Genomic DNA, 18414 nt, shown 5'->3' on the forward strand with positions numbered 1-18414 from the left:
GGAAAGAGCTAAAAAAGAAAAGCCCAAAAGCAATGCAAAAAGGGCAGATCAAACCGACCCTTTCTGCTCCTTGCTCTCTAATTGCTTACAGCAGGTTCTTCCAAAATCTGGGGCAGAAGGTTGGTTTCCAACATGAATATTCAGCTCAGGGATGAAAACGCCCATGTGGGCTGTCGGTGTGGGCCTGGCCACGGCGCCGAGCTGGGCAAAGGGACGCAAGCCAGAAGCAAGCAGGGCAGCACCCTGCTCTAGCCTTGGGGTTGGTAAACTTTGTGTCTTCCTCCCTAATATTTTCCCTAGAGAGCAGAAAGGGGTGTAGGAGGCAGAGAAGGTTGCAAACCCCAATGCGCTGCTGCAAAAAATGCCTCCAAGGTCATCTTGCATTCTCCCTGTTGAGAGGATTGTCCCATTTTGGTGCATGGGATTGGGAGTGGGGTGGCACCAAGCCAGCTGCCCTCCCCCTCCACCCCTTCCCTCCCTCCTGAGATCATTTTCCTGTGGATCTGGAGGGTCCTGTATTGGGGTGAGGGCTTCATAGTCAGCATCACAAGCATTGAGAGTTCTGAAGGCGGACTGATTCGTTGCGGGGGGCTGCTTGAGGAAGAGAGGAAGACACTCTGTGCAGCGCACCCATCACCGGGGCATCCCGGCAGCGCAATGCCACGGGAGCGCACACTGCGGCTGCAGCCTGGGAGCCGCATCCACGCGCTGTGTGTGCTGGGCACCCACATGGCCACCGACGTCTACGGGTGAGTGGGGTGTGATGTCCCCCCGACCCCAAATCCTTTTCTCCCTCTGCAAATTCCCTCCAAACCCACAGGTAGGTGATTTGATGCAATCCATCAGCACAAATCCGCAGCGGGCTTTGCAAAGCTGCACAAGTCCCAAAACCCTCCAAGCATCAGCATGTGCATGTGTTTGCAAAGGCAGTGGGTTTGGTCCATTTCTCAGAAAATTGCTGAAGAGCATTGGGAAAAGTCGGGATGGGGCATTTCGAGCAGTATCCATGGGGACAAATGGCAAAAGAGAGGGGAGGAAAGCAGCAATTGGGGAGAATCTTGCAATGTAACCCCCATGCCCCTACCGGAAAAATTCCAATGCTGCCCTCCAAGGTAACTGCAAGAAAAAGAAAGGAGACATGCTTTGATCCCTGTGCTCACCCAGCTGCTTTTGCAAATCTCAAGCCAAACAGCGCATCTGGCTTCCCTCTGGGTCCAACCTCCTCCCGGTGGGATTCCCCAGGCTCACAAACTAAATGAGTTTTGCACGAGTAATTAAACAGAAAGAAGCAATTTAAGAAATGTCCAGGCAGCATCAAGCAGGTTCTCAGGTTTCCACACTCAGAATCCCAATAAGTGATGCTGTAACAGCGATCCTGTGCCAGTACTCGAATGTCAGTGCTCAAAGGGAGCCTGGATTTCAGGAGACCAAAAAGAATAACTCCAGATAAATGAGAAATTAGGGATGGGAGACGCAAGGGGGATGCAAGAGAAAAGCTCTTTGGACTAGAAATGGTGCTTTAGCTGTAATAAAATCACCCCAAAATTAGAGTTTCCCATGGTAAAATTTTCCAGCTTGCTGCTCTGATCTGGGAAACTCTAGTTGGCAAATAAACACAGATTTAAAGTACACACCAAGCTGGGTTATTGGGTTAGAACAGCACAAAATGCTTTGGCTGTAATTACAGAAAATAGCAATCTGCACCAAAGGCTACAATAGTCATTTTGCTAAAATAGCACATTCTGCCCTAAAAAATAAAACACTTAAAACATTCCCAGGCAACAAAGAAAGGTAGAAAGGAGACGGTGATGAGCACAGAGTCATGCAGTTTGGGTGATGAGATTAATTACAATTGGGTGATTTTGTGTGCCAGATGTGCAGACCTATGAAAATAGGGTGCTCACACCTTTGAAAATAGGATGCCTTGCTTGCAGGGCAGCCCCAGCCGGGGCGGTCGCCTTTGGAGTGAAGCACACAGAGGGGGTGAACGTGGAGGTGGCTTTTCAGGGCCGAGCCGAGCCAGGACTACTGCCTGGTGTGTCGCATTGGCCACTGAATGAGGGGACGGTGCTGAGGTTCAGCATGAGCCGGGCCAGCACTGAAGTCAATGACAATAAGGTAAGAATTGGTGTGCTGCATGCTAGACCCCTTTCCTAACTGAAGAGCATCCTTCTAAAAGCGAGGGGATTTGGGTTTTCCAGGTAATTGTCATCTTCTATGCAGAGGGAGGACAGCCCATTGACCAAGCCAGGATCTTCCTCACTGGCATCGGTGAGTATGAAGACTCCAGCTATGAGCGGGTTTGCTAGGTGGAGGGGTTCATTTACAAGTACACCATGTGCCCTATCTTGGATTCAGGGATCTCCCTGGACGTCGACGCAGATCAAGATGGCGTGGTGGAAAAGAACAACCCCAACAAGGTAACCCAGCTGTATGGGAAGTCCTGTGGCTTGCAGGAGCCTTATCAGCGGACACAGCATCCCCACTGCACTGAGCCCTGGCATGGTGTTACAGGCCAGCTGGATGTGGGGACCTGAGGGACATGGGGCCATTCTGCTGGTCACCTGCGACAGGGACAGCCCCTTGAGCCCTGCCCCAGACTGTGATGACGAAAGGGTATTCAGCAAAGAAGGTAACGCAGCCCCAGTCCCAGCTCCACTTCAAAAATAAAGCAAAATCACAGCTATTCCCCCCTCTTTAATTTTTTGAGGCACAAAGGCTTGTTGGGGAATTGGCTGCTTTCTGCCCTGACTCAGCCAAGCTGCTGAGTAAGCCTCCCATGTGGGATCATGCTTCTGTCCTCATACTTGGAGTTAATTACCACCCAGAGGTCATACCAGGGCACAGAGTGTGGCCAAAAAAACAGCAGGGCTCAGCCAAGGGATGCTTGGGGCCAGGCAGCCAGGAATACATGCCTGTTCCTGGAAAACCAAACCATGCCAAGCCAGGCCAGGGACTGGCTGTGCCAGGGACAAAAAAAATTAAGGTATTTGTGCCAAGCAAAAACCACAGGTCTTGCTAGCAGGATGATATTCCAGCATGCGTGCCAAGGTTGGTAACAAGGAAAGCGCACATAGCTGGGCATTGGACAGCACAGCTGCACCCAGGTTTATTCTTGTATGCACCCAGATTTGCTGGATATGTCTCGGATGGTGTTGCGGATCGAAGGGCCACAGCATCTGCCCCGGGGGTATGAAATTGTGCTCTACGTTCACATGTCTGATGCTGACAAAGTTGGGGTCTTCCATATGCAGAGTAAGTCTTCTGGTTTGGGATGTTTTATCTCCACAAGCTCTTGTCTTCCTGTCACTGATTTTGTCCCATACTCCCCAGTCTCCATTGTGCCCTCATCATTCCTTTCCTTGGTCTTTCTAGCCTTGAATCTTCTCAAGAGGCATAGGGTGGTAAAGCCATTTATCCAAGGTCATCCAGCAAAGCAGAAGCAAAAAAAAAAAAAAACCAACAACAAAAAAAAAACAACCACCAACCATACATGTCCTGACATCCAGAGCAACCAACATGCTCTAAGATGCATTATCCCTCCTTGTTCCCTGCTGTGGACATGGTGTTTTGTTCCCTGGACTGACCCAGCCCACACAGATGCGCCATTAAATCCATCAGCACAGGGTTTGGTGGCAGGCTGGGGTCTGCCAGGGCACAAGCCCCATGAGAATTTCTTTGCAATGCTGGCTCCATTCAAGGGCAGGCTTTCAGACACCTTGTTCACAACTGCAAAATCCCAAGTGCTGAGCTATTCTTTCAAGGTGTTTGCTTCCACCCACAGAGTTTAGCCTTTGGCATAAAAGGATGATGGAAATTTCCTGTGCATGGGCAGAACAGGTCCAAACCCACCAGGAATTCTGGAAGTGGCCTGCTTTTGCTGAAATTTCCCTTTTGGTCCTTGCAGACCCATTCTTTGGGCAGCACTACGTCCACGTGCTGGGCAGGAGGAAGCTGTGCCACATTGTGCAGTATACCGGTGGAGCTGCCGAGCTTGAGTTCTTCGTTGAGGGGCTGCAGTTTCCTGATGAGACTTTCCCTGGGCTGATCTCCATCCACGTCAGCCTTTTGGAGACCTTGGCTGAGGTTGGGGTCTCCAGGGAAGGGGGGGGGCAGGGGAAGGATGAAACAACCCAAGGGCCATGGGGATGAAGAAGGAATAATTATCTTATCCTAAAATGAGCTCAGGATAAGGTATTTGGGGGGACAGTGGTAAATTGGGAGGGGGAGGTCCCTGATTTCTGCTTGCATCCTCCAGGGAATCCCCCTGTCACCAATTTTCACTGACACAGTGGTGTTCAGGGTAGCACCATGGATCATGATGCCCAACACACTAGCACCGGAGAACGTCTTTGTCTGCAGGTACAGGCCAAGTGATGAGGTCTCAATGGCTAAATGGGCATCAGCCCCACCCAGCATTCCTCATCTCCATTCTGCCCACCTCCAGTGTGAAGGACAACTACCTCTACATCAAGGAGATCAAAAACCTTGTCAACAAGGCTGGCTGTGACCTGAAGGTTTGCTTTGGCTACATCAACCGTGGGGACCGCTGGATGCAGGTAGGTGAGCAGAAGGGAGGGGGCAAAGCCTTCCTCCCCTGATGTGTCCCACGGGAGTTTTCATTCTTGTTTTAGGATGAGATCGAGTTTGGCTACACCCAGGCACCCCACAAAAGCTTTGCAGTGGTGCTGGACTCCCCCCAGGACACAGGGCTGGAGCAATTCCCCATAAAGGAGCTGCTGGTAACCCCACATACATTACAATGAATTACATGAAAGATGAGAGTATAGCACTATTTCTTCCCTGCACGGAGCAGAGGACTCCAGCTGAGAGTGTATTTCTTCATTCCCATTATGAGAGCAATCATTTAGGTTGAAAATGACCTTTAAGATCATTGATATCAAGCCCCCAAACCAAACTAACCTACAGAGTTCTACCACAAGCCATGTTCTGCTCCTCTCCACTCTCTTTAGGCATTGCCTTGCTTCATATTTAGAAGAAGCAATTCAGCCCCTGAGGCTGCCAACATGTTACACTCCAATTTCTGCTTTGGAGCCCCCCCAATCCCAATGTTACCTTCCCAGTCTCAGACAGGACTGTATAGCCAAACACAGGGCAGCTCCTCCTCTCACACAGCCACAGCCTAAGCCCCACAACCCCCCACCAAGGAAAAAGGAGACCAGAGGGAATTAGCCTGTCAGAATCCTTCTGGAACTGATAGGCTCAGATGCTGCCCACAAACCTGGGATGAACCAGCACCTAGACATCTGAACCCTCCTGGCTCTGTGGTTCATTTAATTGAAATGGGTGGGAGCAGGTGCTGCATGCTCAGTGCCTCTCCCAGCTTCAAACATCCCTTTTTTTTAAAAAAAAAAAAAAAAACCAACCACAACTCTTAGACCATAATTACATACCGTTGGGTGTCTTGGCTCTTTTTTCCCCAGATTGTACATTCCCCCTCCATCCCCATAAGCACATCCCTGCTTCATTTCTGTCACCTTGGGGTGACACTGAGGTTGTTGCATCCAACTGAAGCTGGATTTGGCAGGATGCCTATGCAGGACAGAGCAGTACACTGCGTGCATATCCATTTACTGCAAACACCCGTGTCCATTCCAGCAAATTAGGAGAAATCTGTGTTAACTGAAACACTCCAATGGTTTACTGCTAAGGAAACCCAACACTCAGATTTAATGGAAAACAACAGCTACCTGATCCTGTCCTAACCCACACTGGCCTGAAACAGAGAGCAAGGACAAGATTTATGCCCCCAGTGCCACTTTCACCCTGCCTGTAGGACTACAATCTCTCGGTTGGCCATTAGCCCCTGGCACAACCCAGCAGTAGCACCACAGGTTAATCACCCAACACCTCAAATCCCTGATATATTCAGTTCTGAAAATCAGGCTTAGATGAGATTTAAGCAAAGCCAAGCCCTTCGGGCGGCTCTTATGCCTGAAGAGGATTTACCTTCAGGGGCTGGAGCTCATCCCACTCTGCACCAGGCAGCCAGAAACTCCACTTTATGGCTGCTCCAGCATCTAATTAACTTAACATGGATGCTTAATCAGTAGTTGTGAGATAGCAGAGACCCACACTTCTACCATCCACCATTTATTACTGAGCCTAGATGCCCCAAACACTCTCACTCTTGCTTTTCCTTTAAGGCTGCATCTCCCTCTCCTCAGTATTTTCATCTGCTGGAGCATATCTGAGCTCAGCAGGAGGGATAAGGACACAGACAGACCCAGGGCAATGCCCACAGCCATTTCTCTTCCTGCAGGGACCTGATTTTGGCTACGTACGCAGAGAGCCTCTCTTCAAGGCCATCTCCAGCCTTGACTCCTTTGGCAACTTGGAGGTCAGTCCACCTGTCACTGCAGCAGGGAAAGAGTACCCACTGGGAAGGATCCTCATTGGCAGCAGCTTCCCCACGTAAGATAAGAAACCTGTGTCTGGGGGCAAAGGAACTACAAGTACCCCTAACTAGCACCTTCATTTCCTCCATCTTGGGAGAAATTTGTGTGCATATGCATAGTAATGGATAAATACTTATTCCCCTTTTTAAGATCAATAAGTACACAGATGTTGTAAAGTGTTGTATGATCAATCAGTATACAGAGAAGTTAGGCTAGTAAGAATACCACATTGGAAAAGATAATCAGAGATAAATGAAAAACACTCACCAGTACTGTAGATTCACAAGAAACTCCACAACGAACAATTGCCAGAAAGACATCCTTCCCCAGTGGCAGTCAGTCCTTAAATGGGTCTAGGAGAGGTGCAGCCAGGCTCCACCTCTCCTGATCACACAGCTGAATTGCCTTCACCTGTGCTCTTGCGGCTGACTCAGTGCTCACCTCAGGTAATCAATCAGAGGTTCAGGCCATGATTCAACAGTTCCCATACACCCTTATTCCCCCTCTCAGGGGTTATTGACATTGAGCGATGTAGCTAACTGGGCACGGTGGCGATGGGTTGATGGTTGGACTTGATGATCTTAGTGGTCTTTTCCAACCTTAATGACTCTATGACTTTGCCTCCAGCCCTGCAGGAAGGAGAATGACCAGAGTGGTACGGGATTTCCTCTTCGCCCAGCAGGTGCAGGCTCCTGTGGAGCTCTTCTCTGACTGGCTGGCCATGGGCCATGTCAACGAGTTTGTCACTTTTGTGCCCAGCCCTGATGCAAAGGTACCCCGAAACCCTGTGCTGTTCTATGGTTTCCCTTCTGGGTAACTAATCGCATCAGGGAAACTACCAAAGCTCATTTCCTTGAGAGTCCAAGCTGGTGTTTCCTTGGCTTCTCTCCCATGTCCCCAGAAGGAGGGCTCAGGCCACAAGAACATACATTCTTATCTAATAGCAAACGTCTTTATGTTTAAGAACTTAACCTTAACCTTCTTGCAAAAAGGCAAAAATGAGCCTGCAGGGGCAGTTTTCACAGGAAGAAGTACTAACATGGTGCTTTGGGATAAGCTCCTTTTGGTGACCATTCTTCCTCCTGCTTGCCCCAGAGATTTCGAATGCTGATGGCTAGCCCTGCAGCATGCTACAAGCTCTTTCGGCAGAAGCAGAAGGAGGGCCAAGGTGAAGCTACCATGTTCAAAGGCAAGCGGGCAGCGGGCAGCCTGGGGGGAATTGTGCAAATCCCAACCAGGGTGGGTGGAAGCCTGCTGTTCCCTGTCCTTAAAATAAAAGTTGAGCTTTGATGTAGGGCAGGACAGTCCAAGGGCAGCAGCACTCAATGCGCCTGGAGCAACATGCAGGTGTTGGGGACATGAAGAAGGGGACATTTTCCCATTCCATTGCCCTTCAAGGCTGGCAAGAGGGGCTGACATGCCTGTCCTTGCAGTAGGATGCCTGCCCACCCTCAAGCCCTATTTTGGGAAAGCGAGTGGGATGGGATAAAGCTCTGTGCATTGAGAGGATGCTGGTGGAGTGGGACAGAAGATCTCTGTAAATGCCAGCTCCAGCAGAGTAGCACAATGGGGGTCTCGTGTCACCCCAGATACATTCCAGTCACTCTGCACTGGCAGCCAGTTTGAGCAGCCTCTGATCAAAGTTTTGCTTGAGATTAAATTCATCTGTATGCATTGAGGTCAGAGAAGGACGTCTGTGCCACCATGGGGCCCTCTGGGACTCTGCCATCTGTCTGGGATTTGGCTTCTGTGGAGGGGATACCTCTAGTTTTATGGAGCTTGGGCAGCAAAAAAATTGTTATTCTATTAGCAATATATTTATATTCCTTGTGCAGGAAAATGGATAATCATAGAATCATAGAATGGTCTGGGCTGGAAGGGACCTTTAAGATCATGTAGTTCCAACCCCCCTATTATAGGCAGAGATACCTCCCTCTAGATCAGGTTGCTCAAAGCCCCATCAAGCCTGGCCTGAGACCTTTCTAATGCTTTCCAGGCCTGATGAAAATATTACAAAATGGACAAAGATTTCCCTCCTGCCTTGTTTCCCAATAAGCTGAGAAATGGGACTCCCAGCAGCCTCATCTCAAAGCCTTAACCTCAGGGAACTGGAATCTGGGGGCTTTTTTTCCACCTCTATGCTACATTTTAAGCCAAGTTTCTGCAGACAACATTTCATTTCACCTGTCGGGGTTTGTATTTGTAGGGTATTCAGGGACAGACACAAAACGGGTGACCATTAACAAGGTCCTTTCCAATGGCATCATGATGCAGCAGAATCAGTATGTCCAGGTAACAGCCCATATTTCTGAAAACCAACACTTCTTGTGATAATGGTCCAAGGGTGGCACAACTCTCAAGGGAGAAGTTGCATTTAGGCAAAAGTCACTCTTCTTCTGAGTGAGACAGTGTCCAGAAGGCCATTTTCAGGAACCTTGCTTGCCTGCTCGTCCCCTTGGTCCCTTCTTCTCCCCTCCCTCCAGCGCTGCATTGACTGGAACAGGGACATCCTCAAGAAAGAACTGGGCTTGACAGAGGAGGACATCATTGACCTGCCAGCCCTCTTCAAGCTCGACAAGGGCAAGGCCATGCCATACTTTCCCAACATGGTGAGAGGTGTCCCTGCTGCTCGTGTCCCCTTCAGACAGTACCTGTGTGTTCGGGGTTATTGAGAGGAAAAAAAACCTCGGTCCATGAGGCCCTGCTCCCCAAGGATGTCCAAAAAGCATAGTATTTTCCTGTCCAGAAAGGGAAAATATCCCCATCTGAGCCTGACAGGTTGGCCAAGGTTTGTTATCAGCCAAGGGTTTCTGGAACTTTGTAGCTTTTTGGTGCATATTGCTCATGGTTGGGTTAACCTAAAAAGCTTTAAGGTGAAAGCATTTCAAAGTGGTGAAACGTCATGGTTTAAATATAAAAAGGGAGGAAATAGCACAGGATTTCCTGGGGGAGGGAGTAATGACGATGACCCAATTTGGGATGACCCCAATGGAGGAGGGTCACCAACTACTATAACAATTCTTTGAATTATTCTGTGATTGACCAGGGAGGCTGCTGGGTGTCCCTGAAGCCCTCTGTCACCCCACAGGTCCCCATGCTCATCCTGTCCAAGGAGCTTGGCATCCCCAAGCCCTTTGGCCCGCTGGTGGGAGGTGAATGCTGCTTGGAGCACCACGTGCGCAGCCTCCTGGAGCCACTGGGCCTGAGGTGCCGCTTCCTGGAGGACATTTCCTCCTACCACGGGCGGCTCGGCGAGGTGCACTGTGGCACCAACGTCCACCGCCGGCCCTTCGCCTTCCGCTGGTGGCACGTCACGCCCTAGGCAGGCTGCCTCCATGGCCTGCTTTGTCAGCATGTGTTGTTTTAAATGCAGTGAAATAATAAATTTGCTGTGAGAAATGAGGTGGGGAGTGTTTCATAACGGTGAGAACGGTGAGAGGAGCACTCAGGGCGGCAGTGAGGTGAGGGCGCCATTTTGGGCCTCGGCACTGCCATTTTGCCGGCTGAGCACTGAGGCCTTGACACCTCCTCTGTAAAAAAGGATGAGGATAGGGATCACCTCTGAGTATAAGGAGGGATGCAGCGGTCTGCCACCTCCATAAAATGAGGGGATCCAGACGTGCCGGTCCACCACATCCTCCCTGTGTCACACTCAACATGGCACCCCTACACACCCAAAATGGCGACCAGCCGCAGCGCACCGCCCTCAGAGAGCACTTCTGGGGCGGAGCGGAACTGCGCAGCGCCAAAATGGCGGCGGCCGTGGTGGGAGTCTCCTTGAGGCGCGGCGTCCCCGCGCGTCTCCTAGGGGCTAGGCTACGGCCGGTGAGGGGACTGGAAGGCGGTCCGGGGAGTGGGGGGCAAGGGGGAGACGGCCGGAGGAGTGAGGGGAGGGATACTGGAGGATGGCGGGGGGCTGCAGGAGGGTGTGGGGGGAGGTGGGGGCAGGGGGAGCCCTGGGGGGGCGGGGACGACGACGACAGGATGCAGTGTAGGAAGGGAAGAAGTTTCAGAGGGGTTAGGAGAAGGGGGGTCTGGGGGCATGGGCTGTGTGAAGGGCACTGAAGGGGGTCTAAGGGATGAAGAGGAGTGGGGAAGGGGCCTGGGGAGGGTTTAGGGGGGAGATGGGAGCTGAGTGAGATAGGGGATCCAGAAGGGGATTGGAGAAGGATGTGGGAACAGGAGAAATGTAGGTGGGTCTGGGAGATGTAGGTTTGGTCCAGAGCGGGGTGGGGATGCGGCAAGGAGCTTCTGAGGGAATCTGTGGGGATGTGGCAGAGCCTTCAGGGCTGCGGGGCCCACAGGAGCACCCCTGAGTTGCCTCCTTAGTTTTGGTATCATCTCCTCTGTTTCAAGGAAGAGGAGGGAGCCCCAGCACAGAGGTGGCTGTGGGTGCCAAGGTGCACTGCTGTGTCAAATCCTTGGAAGGATTCTCTGCACGTGTGCCCAAATGCCAAGCCAGCAATGGATCCCGTAGCTCTGGCCCCAAAACTCACGGCCTCAAGTCATTTTGTTGCCAGCTAAAAGCCACCTGGAGGGACCTAAGGGCTTTTTTGCTGCTGTTCAAATACAGATCTGTCGAGGAGCCCAGACAGCGGCTGCAGCTACGTCACGTATCAAGAAGTTTTCCATCTACAGGTGGGATCCCGATAAGCCTGGGGACAAGCCCCGTATGCAGACATATGAAGTGGATTTGAATAAGTGAGTGTACCTGATTACGGAGCGCTGCTTGGCTTCCCTGGCATGCAGATGTGTTGGGGCTGCACGTGCACACAGGTTATCTGACAAGCAGTAATTCAGGGTAGCTGAGAGGTGTCTGAGTCAACAACTGAGGGTGTCAGCAGTCTCATTCAGCTTCAGGCATTGTTAAAACCTTGTTACGGTAGCCAGAGAGGCAGTGCCTCAGGTGTGTTATGCAGAAGGACAATACAAGGGTGTTGTTTCCTGATAAAGCAAATCTTACTGAGACCATGTGGGATCGCTTCCCTTCCATCACCTGTTGATGCCAAGTATGACAAGTAAAATTGTACTGTGAGTGCCACTGTCTCGGTAGTTGTCAGCAATAAAATGCTAACAGCTATATTTATATGGTAAATTTTGGGGCATATTCCAAAAGGAAGCAATTTTACTCATAGCTCACAGTCCCATAACTTGGAGATAAGGTGAAGGTTTTACTGTCTCTTCTTACAGTTCTCTTAACATATAATATGGCTAGCAAGCTAGAAGTAATTAAACTTCTAGTAGCTGCTTGTACACCCTAGTGCAGTTATCAGCAAGAAAGCTCTCATTTCTCAGTGATCCTGTGGAAGGGTACAGTCTTTCCTGTGGTGTAGAAACCTTTGCATGGGCACACGTGCCTCCACTTCCTTGAGCTCCTGTTACTATGGTCTTGCCAGAGGAATTCACGTCAAGCCCTTCCTGAAAGCTTCAGATACAAAGCCACGCAGATCTGCTTGGGAAGCATGTGACAGAAATCAGACTTTGCTGCTTTGAATTGCCCCAGTTAATAATTTCTAGGTGTTGTCTTGTCTGCCATATATAAAATTACATAAGTTGTCCAGGACTTTGCTTTTGCAAGCAGCACTGCCTCCTGTGACTAATGAGGATAGGCAGACTTGTCAAAACCTGACTTAAGAGGTGAGAGCTTTCAGGATTGTTTTCAGTTGTGCTGTCTGAACTGTCTTCAGCAGAGCCAAATCTGGGCCTCAGCAAAAGAAATGGCTGCTGTCCTGCTTTGACCCTGGGGAGGGAAGTGAGTTGTGCCACTGAGCAAGCGATCTCTGTCTTGTTGCAAAATATAGTTTTAATTGTAGCTAAGATGAAAGTCCTTTTAGTTGTTTCTTAGTTGGTGCTGGAGATAAAGCCAGGGGAAAGTATGTAGGTTCACTGACTTTGTTTTCTGCTGTAGATGTGGCCCTATGGTACTTGATGCTCTGATTAAGATTAAAAATGAGTTGGACTCCACTCTGACCTTCCGCAGGTCATGCAGGGAAGGTAAGAAAGATTTTTCAATCTGCTAAGCTGACTGTTGTCCAAACAAATGCTAACGCTAGCACTGCATGTGTGTAACCAATAGAAAACTTCAGGGCAGACCACAGCATGCCACTCTTCTTTTCTAGGTATTGAACATGAAATACCTTAGTGAATCAAGCAGTGAATCAAGCAGTGAAATTACAGCATATAATCACCCCATACTGAGTTACAAGCAAGACACATAAACAGCCCCAGTCATTCCTGTTTCCATCCTAATTGTGTTCATCTTGCCGCCCTCCAGTGATTTCGGTGTAGGAGAATTTAGGAAGGAGACATTACAGCAGCAGAATTGAGGGGAAAGATGTGTTGAATGGAAGTGAACTGCAGCCCTTCGACTAAGCAAAGTGAGTGAGGAAAAGGCCATCCCCTGGTTTTATGCTGCAGAGTTACCAGCTGGTTCTCAGGCAGGTAGTCATCAGCATCTTTGACTGCATTCAGACTTTCCAGTCCCAGTGACACTTTTCCCTGGAAAGAAAGACTTAATTCATGAGAGCTGTTGGTATGCTGAGATTAAGATTATTGTGGAGGAAAATGTCTTCATGGAACAACTTTTGATTTAATTGGTTGGGTTTGCAAGCACTAGAAATTTAGGTAATTGCCTGATGCCTAAAGACGTCCTGACTCAGATCTAAATGAAAAGCATGCTTCAACACAGACATTTCTTGCAGTGTCTGCATAGCAAGTGGAGGAATTTTATCCAGTGTGATTGTTCTCCGTGTCTGATATTTAGATAGCAAACACTGTTCCTGAGCAGCTGGAAGTAATTGCACTGAGCAGTTGTCTTTGAGAATCTAAAGACAGATTCCTAAGTTTGGTTGTTTTGATCTTGTCCTTTTCTACCATACAGAGGAAAAAAAAATCTGATCACGTGTTCCTGTTTCTTACACATGGACCTATGTCTGCAGTCTCTAATTGTCCTGGTCCCTTCTCGAGTTAACTGGAAAATACTTGTAACCACTTTGTGAGTGGGAGAAATGGCTCTGTCCAAGTGCCAGCCCTTGTGGGAAGGATTGCCGGCACACCAGGCACTGAGGACTGGCTCACTCAATGTGAGGAGTAGTGGCATTTTCCTGACTCATATCAACTGATATGTGTCAAATCCTCTGAAATTAGTTACGCCCTTTCAACACTTGTCATCTTTCCAATATAATGTCTTAAGCATCAGTCCAATTTGAATGCCAGAGCTTCTGACCTGAGCAGTATCAGAGACAGCTCTATAATGTTTTTTTTTTGTGAGCCTTGCCCTTTCCTGGGCTACATCTGTTCCTCGTGTTACTGGAAGTCACGAGCAGTGTCGCTTAATGCATTTGTTAAGCTATTTATATGCTATTTGTTCTGTGAACACGTGTTCTCTCACCATGGGGAGCTAATGAAAGCAGGGGATGGCACAACGTTAGCCTGCTGCAGAAAGGAGCTTCTGTCTTGGGAACTTATTTTCACGTTCCTGACCTTTAGGGATGCTTCTGATCATAACTGTAGGGCTGGTGGGGGTCCATCTGGCTCCATTTTATAATCCCACTGTTAGCTGCTTGTGTTTCAAACCTGTCAACAAATCGGAATGCTTCCCCCATCCTGAGTAGCAGCACGTGGAGTGTATGACACGAAGGGATGAAGTGTCTGAACACCACTGGTTTTGCTGTGGAAGTTCAGCATTAAGGATACGTTTAGAGCTTCATGAAAACAACTCCAGCCTTTCTTCTTTGTTTGAATAGCAATGTGCTTGGCCCAATGACAACTTGTAGCATTTTCCTCATCACGTACCAAGATTCTTAATGACATCAGAAGAGAAATCAAGCCAAGGGCAAGTTTGGGGTGAAGAGGAGCTTCCTCAAGAAGGATAAGAGGGTGAACATCCACTGCTTTACTCTGTTCTCTCTCTCAGGCATCTGTGGCTCCTGTGCGATGAACATTGCTGGTGGAAACACTCTGGCCTGTACTAAAAAAATTGACCCTGATCTCAGCAAGATCACTAAAATCTACCCTCTCCCCCACATGTATGTGGTGAAGGATCTTGTTCCAGTGAGTATCTGCCTTCTTCATCTTGTGACCAATGCTGACGCCATTCCAGACAGCATGGGGTTCAGGTTGGATTAGAAGGGATAATGTTGGGAGATGGCAACAAGATCACGACCCACAATTCACGTCTGAACTCCTCTTGATGCTCTCTGGCTTGGGTGGGTCTGCTTACCAGTGGTGACTAAATCTAGCCTCGTTAGGAGGAATGTGGCAGGCTGACGTACAAAATACCTCCTTCTGTATGAACGACAACAGATGTTCAGTCTCTCAGGCATCAATTCAACTTAACTGTGATCTTTTTGCCTTTTGTCTCCTAGGACTTGAGTAACTTCTACGCACAGTACAAATCTATCGAGCCTTACCTGAAGAAGAAGGATGAGTCGAAACAGGGCAAGGAGCAGTACCTGCAATCCATAGAAGACCGTCAGAAACTGGTTACCCTTTGTTAAAATTATTTTTACCATTAAAGTTCCTTACAGATAAGACCAGGGTTAAACATTAATGTGCAGTAGCGTCTAGTTCCTTTAATGACAAAACTGTTACAAAGCCTGATGTGGGTGGAAAGCGCTCCCTGAAAAGCAGTGTTGTGGCACGTCTGCATTGCTGGGGGTAACATTTGCTAATGAAATGCAGAACGCAGTTGTGCTGGGGACTCTGACCTCATTTCCACTGTCTGTGCTGTGAAACTCTGCCTTTGTAAAAACACTGTGAAGGGCTTGTAATATTCATGTGGAGATCAGGCAGTGCTGTTTATGCTGGGGTGTAGTTTGTCTAACGCAGCACTGTCTGCGTATCTGACTGCTGCATGCTAAGCAGCACTGTCCTGTTGCTGCATGCTGGTTTTATGGTCCTGAAACTAATGGCAAAAGCTGAGCCTGTACAGGGAGGAGGGGGAAGATTTTTGAAGAGTTTATAGAGCAGGTAAGTTAGTATCTGGATTTTTTTGTCTCCTGCAATAAGTGTTGATAAATTGACAGTTTCTCTTTTGCCTCTGACCTGATCATTTGCTCAACACTTTGAAGCTCAGCCCTGTCAGTGCTGTGATTGTTGCTGCAGTATTGTCTCTGAGTAGGCTCATAGTGGGCAAGCAGCCTAGATTTTGGCAAGTGGTAAAAGGGATGAGCATGAGCAACACAGAAGAAGGCTGATTAAAGAGGATATAATGAAAACACATGAGCTGCAGCCTAATTGTCTGCAGCGATCTTTAAAGTTGCCCATTATCTGTGTTTGCTGTGAAGCTAACATCTGATGAGCAGACGTCATGTACCTAAGGTGTCAGCAGCACCATGCAACTAGCTGTGTGCTGTCCTAACAACCACAGGATTTTAGTTTGAAAGAATTTCTTTCCAAGAGCAACGGTTAATTCTCCTACACCACTTCATAACGTTATCTGATGGCACCTGTAAGGACTTAAAGGGATTCTCTCAATGATTTCTTAAAGCAGCATCTTTGAAGTCACTTTCTCATTTAAGTAAAAAAATAAACCTAAAAGTAGCTGCAAGAGCCACGTGAATCTTCCTCATGATTAGTAAAGTTGCCTTACCAAAGCTGCTCTTGCTTTGGGAAAAGCCTGTGTGCTTGGACACGCAGGCATCTGAAAAATTCTTACCTTTTCCTCATTGGGACATGCCAAAAGCAAAGAATGCATAAAAATCCAGCAATTTCCACACTTGTCTCTTCAATTTCTGCACTTCTGTGGTTGACCATGGTCTCTCATCTGTGTGCAGGATGGACTCTACGAGTGCATCCTGTGTGCCTGCTGCAGCACCAGCTGTCCCAGTTACTGGTGGAACGGGGACAAGTACTTGGGTCCTGCTGTACTCATGCAGGTAAGGACAGATCCTGGGTGTCATGGGAACTGCTGAGGGACTCCTCATTTAAAAGCAGTACAGATATACCTGTGAGCACAACATGACACCTGGAGGTGTTCAAGAAATATATAGATGTGGTACTGAGGGACGTTTGGTGGGAGTAGCGTGGTGGTTGGACTAGATGATCTTAATGGCCTTTTCCAACCTTAATGATTCTTTGATGTAGTAATGGACCAGAATTCTTGAGCTAATGTTGGTTCTAAAATACAACACTGATTACTTCACCTTGGGAAATCATTTGGTATGTCAATGACACTGACTTTCAGGCCTATCGCTGGATGATTGACTCCAGAGATGACTACACAGAGGAACGCCTGGCACAACTTCAAGACCCATTTTCTCTCTACCGTTGTCACACTATCATGAACTGCACAAGGACTTGCCCAAAGGTAGGTGTTGTTCCTGCATGTGTCCCTTCTGCAATTGTTTCCAAACTGGCAGGGAAATGCCAGTGGTCGGTTTTGTTTTCTTCAAGCTCTGGTTGACTTTTTTCTTTTTGAAATGGTGAGTTATCAGCAGTCATGTTTGCAGTAGTGACTGTGCAAGAGAATATGACAGAGTTTACACTACATTACGCATCACAGAAACGTCTCTTCCTCATGATTTTAAGAACCTGACTGTTTCCAGGATTTAGGTATATGTCTGTAACATGCTGTTTGTGTGAGGGACACTGCCAGAAATCCGATAGGGAAGATAGTGTGATCAGTGATGTGAGTAATACATATAACCCCTCTCACACCCCAGCAGTAGTAGCTGTTCTGATGTATTGTGCAACTTGCATAATAGAGAAGATGACAGCAAGTTTTCAGTGCCGAGGGGAGTGTGTTTTATGCTGACATCCTGCCAGAAGGCATTTCCCAGGTCTGTTGTCTGTGGTATTTCTGCTGAGAACTGAGCAAATTTTCTCAAATGAGAGCATGCCTCTTCCTCTTCTTGCTGTAACCTTGTGCCTGTTGCAGGGTAGATAATTGAGTTTCATTTTCCTGCCGGCTGTATTGCTTGCACCCAATGGTAGAGTAAAATTCTTTTTGAGCTCTGAAGTAATAAGAAGCAAACTTTTGAGTGGATCACGGATGTGGGAAAATAAGGTGCTTGAGATCTGGGCTGACAGGTGTTTGTCAGGAGCACTGCCTGCTGGTTTTGTTTAACATGAGTCACTGACTACAGATAAATCCCCCCTTTTCTACAGAGCAGATTATCGTGCTCACATGCCAGCTGTAATTCAGCTAAAGGTGAAGGTTCTGTTTGAAGATCTGACTGTACACAGTGTAGGGAAATAACACACGAGGGCTTGGTCTGTTGATTTTGAGACGCATCTATAGTTGATAATACATTTCCCTTAAAATCAGCTTAAATCACATCTCTTACCTTGATCAGCTCCGAAAAAAAGACTGCATAGTGAGCTGTGCTCCGGGGTCATTTCCTGCTCATGCTTTGTCTCCTTGTGCTGCCATCACAATGCTATAGAAGGACATTTGTGATCTTCCCACTCTTGTTTTCAGATTAAGCATGCTTGGCTTGCCAGCAGTAGTGCAGGATTGAGGGCCTCTGTGATGCGATGTATGGAAACCTTGCTTTAAAAACTTGGTTGTAGCATCTTCATCTTGTGACTTAGTGGTCTTGCTGCAGTGCCCTCAGTATCCCTGGCAGCATTTGATGGAAATGCAACACTAGGCTGGGCTCCAACTTTAAAAACTGGTTGCTGAGCCTCTCCTCTGCCAGTTGTTCTTATGAACAGCAGCATATCTGTGAGTTTAACACGACTTTGATTGGGGGAAAACAGGGAGGCTACTCAAGCGTGATGATGTCTAGAGAAACTAGCTGGAACTTTCTCTTTGTAGGGTTTGAACCCTGGCAAAGCAATTGCTGAGATCAAGAAGATGATGGCAACTTACAAAGAGAAGGCAGCTGCTGCATGAAGCCATTCCCTGACTGGAAATGTAACACACAAACGTGCTTTATCTGCAAGTAACTTGCACTTGATTTCACCTGGTTCCAGCAGGAATGTTGGTGTTTTTTCCATATGCTTGTGCGTACAATAAATACTGTAAAAAACAAGAGTTGGTAACTCATTA

At 48.1% G+C, this 18414-nt stretch overlaps 2 protein-coding genes across 2 annotated transcripts; both read left to right on the forward strand.

The window, feature by feature from the left end:
• Window positions 1-652: 652 nt before the first annotated feature.
• Window positions 653-9785, forward strand: LOC100546062 (protein-arginine deiminase type-2). Its single transcript, XM_003212187.5, has 16 exons — window positions 653-749; window positions 1935-2118; window positions 2202-2271; window positions 2359-2420; window positions 2515-2632; window positions 3130-3255; window positions 3908-4086; window positions 4259-4362; window positions 4448-4559; window positions 4635-4742; window positions 6284-6435; window positions 7047-7191; window positions 7515-7608; window positions 8626-8711; window positions 8903-9028; window positions 9508-9785. Exons 1-16 carry the CDS (start codon window positions 658-660, stop codon window positions 9739-9741), a joined length of 1992 nt encoding a protein of 663 aa, XP_003212235.1. The 5' UTR covers window positions 653-657; the 3' UTR covers window positions 9742-9785.
• Window positions 9786-10108: 323 nt separating this feature from the next.
• Window positions 10109-18397, forward strand: SDHB (succinate dehydrogenase complex iron sulfur subunit B). Its single transcript, XM_003212173.5, has 8 exons — window positions 10109-10244; window positions 10993-11120; window positions 12328-12413; window positions 14335-14471; window positions 14786-14902; window positions 16196-16297; window positions 16606-16728; window positions 18181-18397. The coding sequence occupies exons 1-8, from the start codon at window positions 10170-10172 to the stop codon at window positions 18256-18258; spliced, it is 846 nt and encodes a 281-aa protein (XP_003212221.3). The 5' UTR covers window positions 10109-10169; the 3' UTR covers window positions 18259-18397.
• Window positions 18398-18414: the final 17 nt, after the last annotated feature.

This window comes from Meleagris gallopavo, chromosome 23 (genome assembly GCF_905368555.1).
Source record: "Meleagris gallopavo chromosome 23, MGAL_WU_HG_1.1, whole genome shotgun sequence".
In the NCBI taxonomy this organism is placed as follows: domain Eukaryota; kingdom Metazoa; phylum Chordata; class Aves; order Galliformes; family Phasianidae; genus Meleagris; species Meleagris gallopavo.

Coding starts and splice junctions, on each gene's coding strand:
- LOC100546062 (XM_003212187.5), top strand. CDS start 658: ATGCCACGGGAGCGCACACTGCGGCTGCAGCCTGGGAGCCGCATCCAC. Junction 4,743..6,283: donor TCCCCATAAAGGAGCTGCTG/GTAACCCCACAT, acceptor CTCTTCCTGCAG/GGACCTGATTTTGGCTACGT. Junction 7,192..7,514: donor TGCCCAGCCCTGATGCAAAG/GTACCCCGAAAC, acceptor TGCTTGCCCCAG/AGATTTCGAATGCTGATGGC.
- SDHB (XM_003212173.5), top strand. CDS start 10,170: ATGGCGGCGGCCGTGGTGGGAGTCTCCTTGAGGCGCGGCGTCCCCGCG. Junction 11,121..12,327: donor TATGAAGTGGATTTGAATAA/GTGAGTGTACCT, acceptor TTTCTGCTGTAG/ATGTGGCCCTATGGTACTTG. Junction 14,903..16,195: donor TAGAAGACCGTCAGAAACTG/GTTACCCTTTGT, acceptor ATCTGTGTGCAG/GATGGACTCTACGAGTGCAT.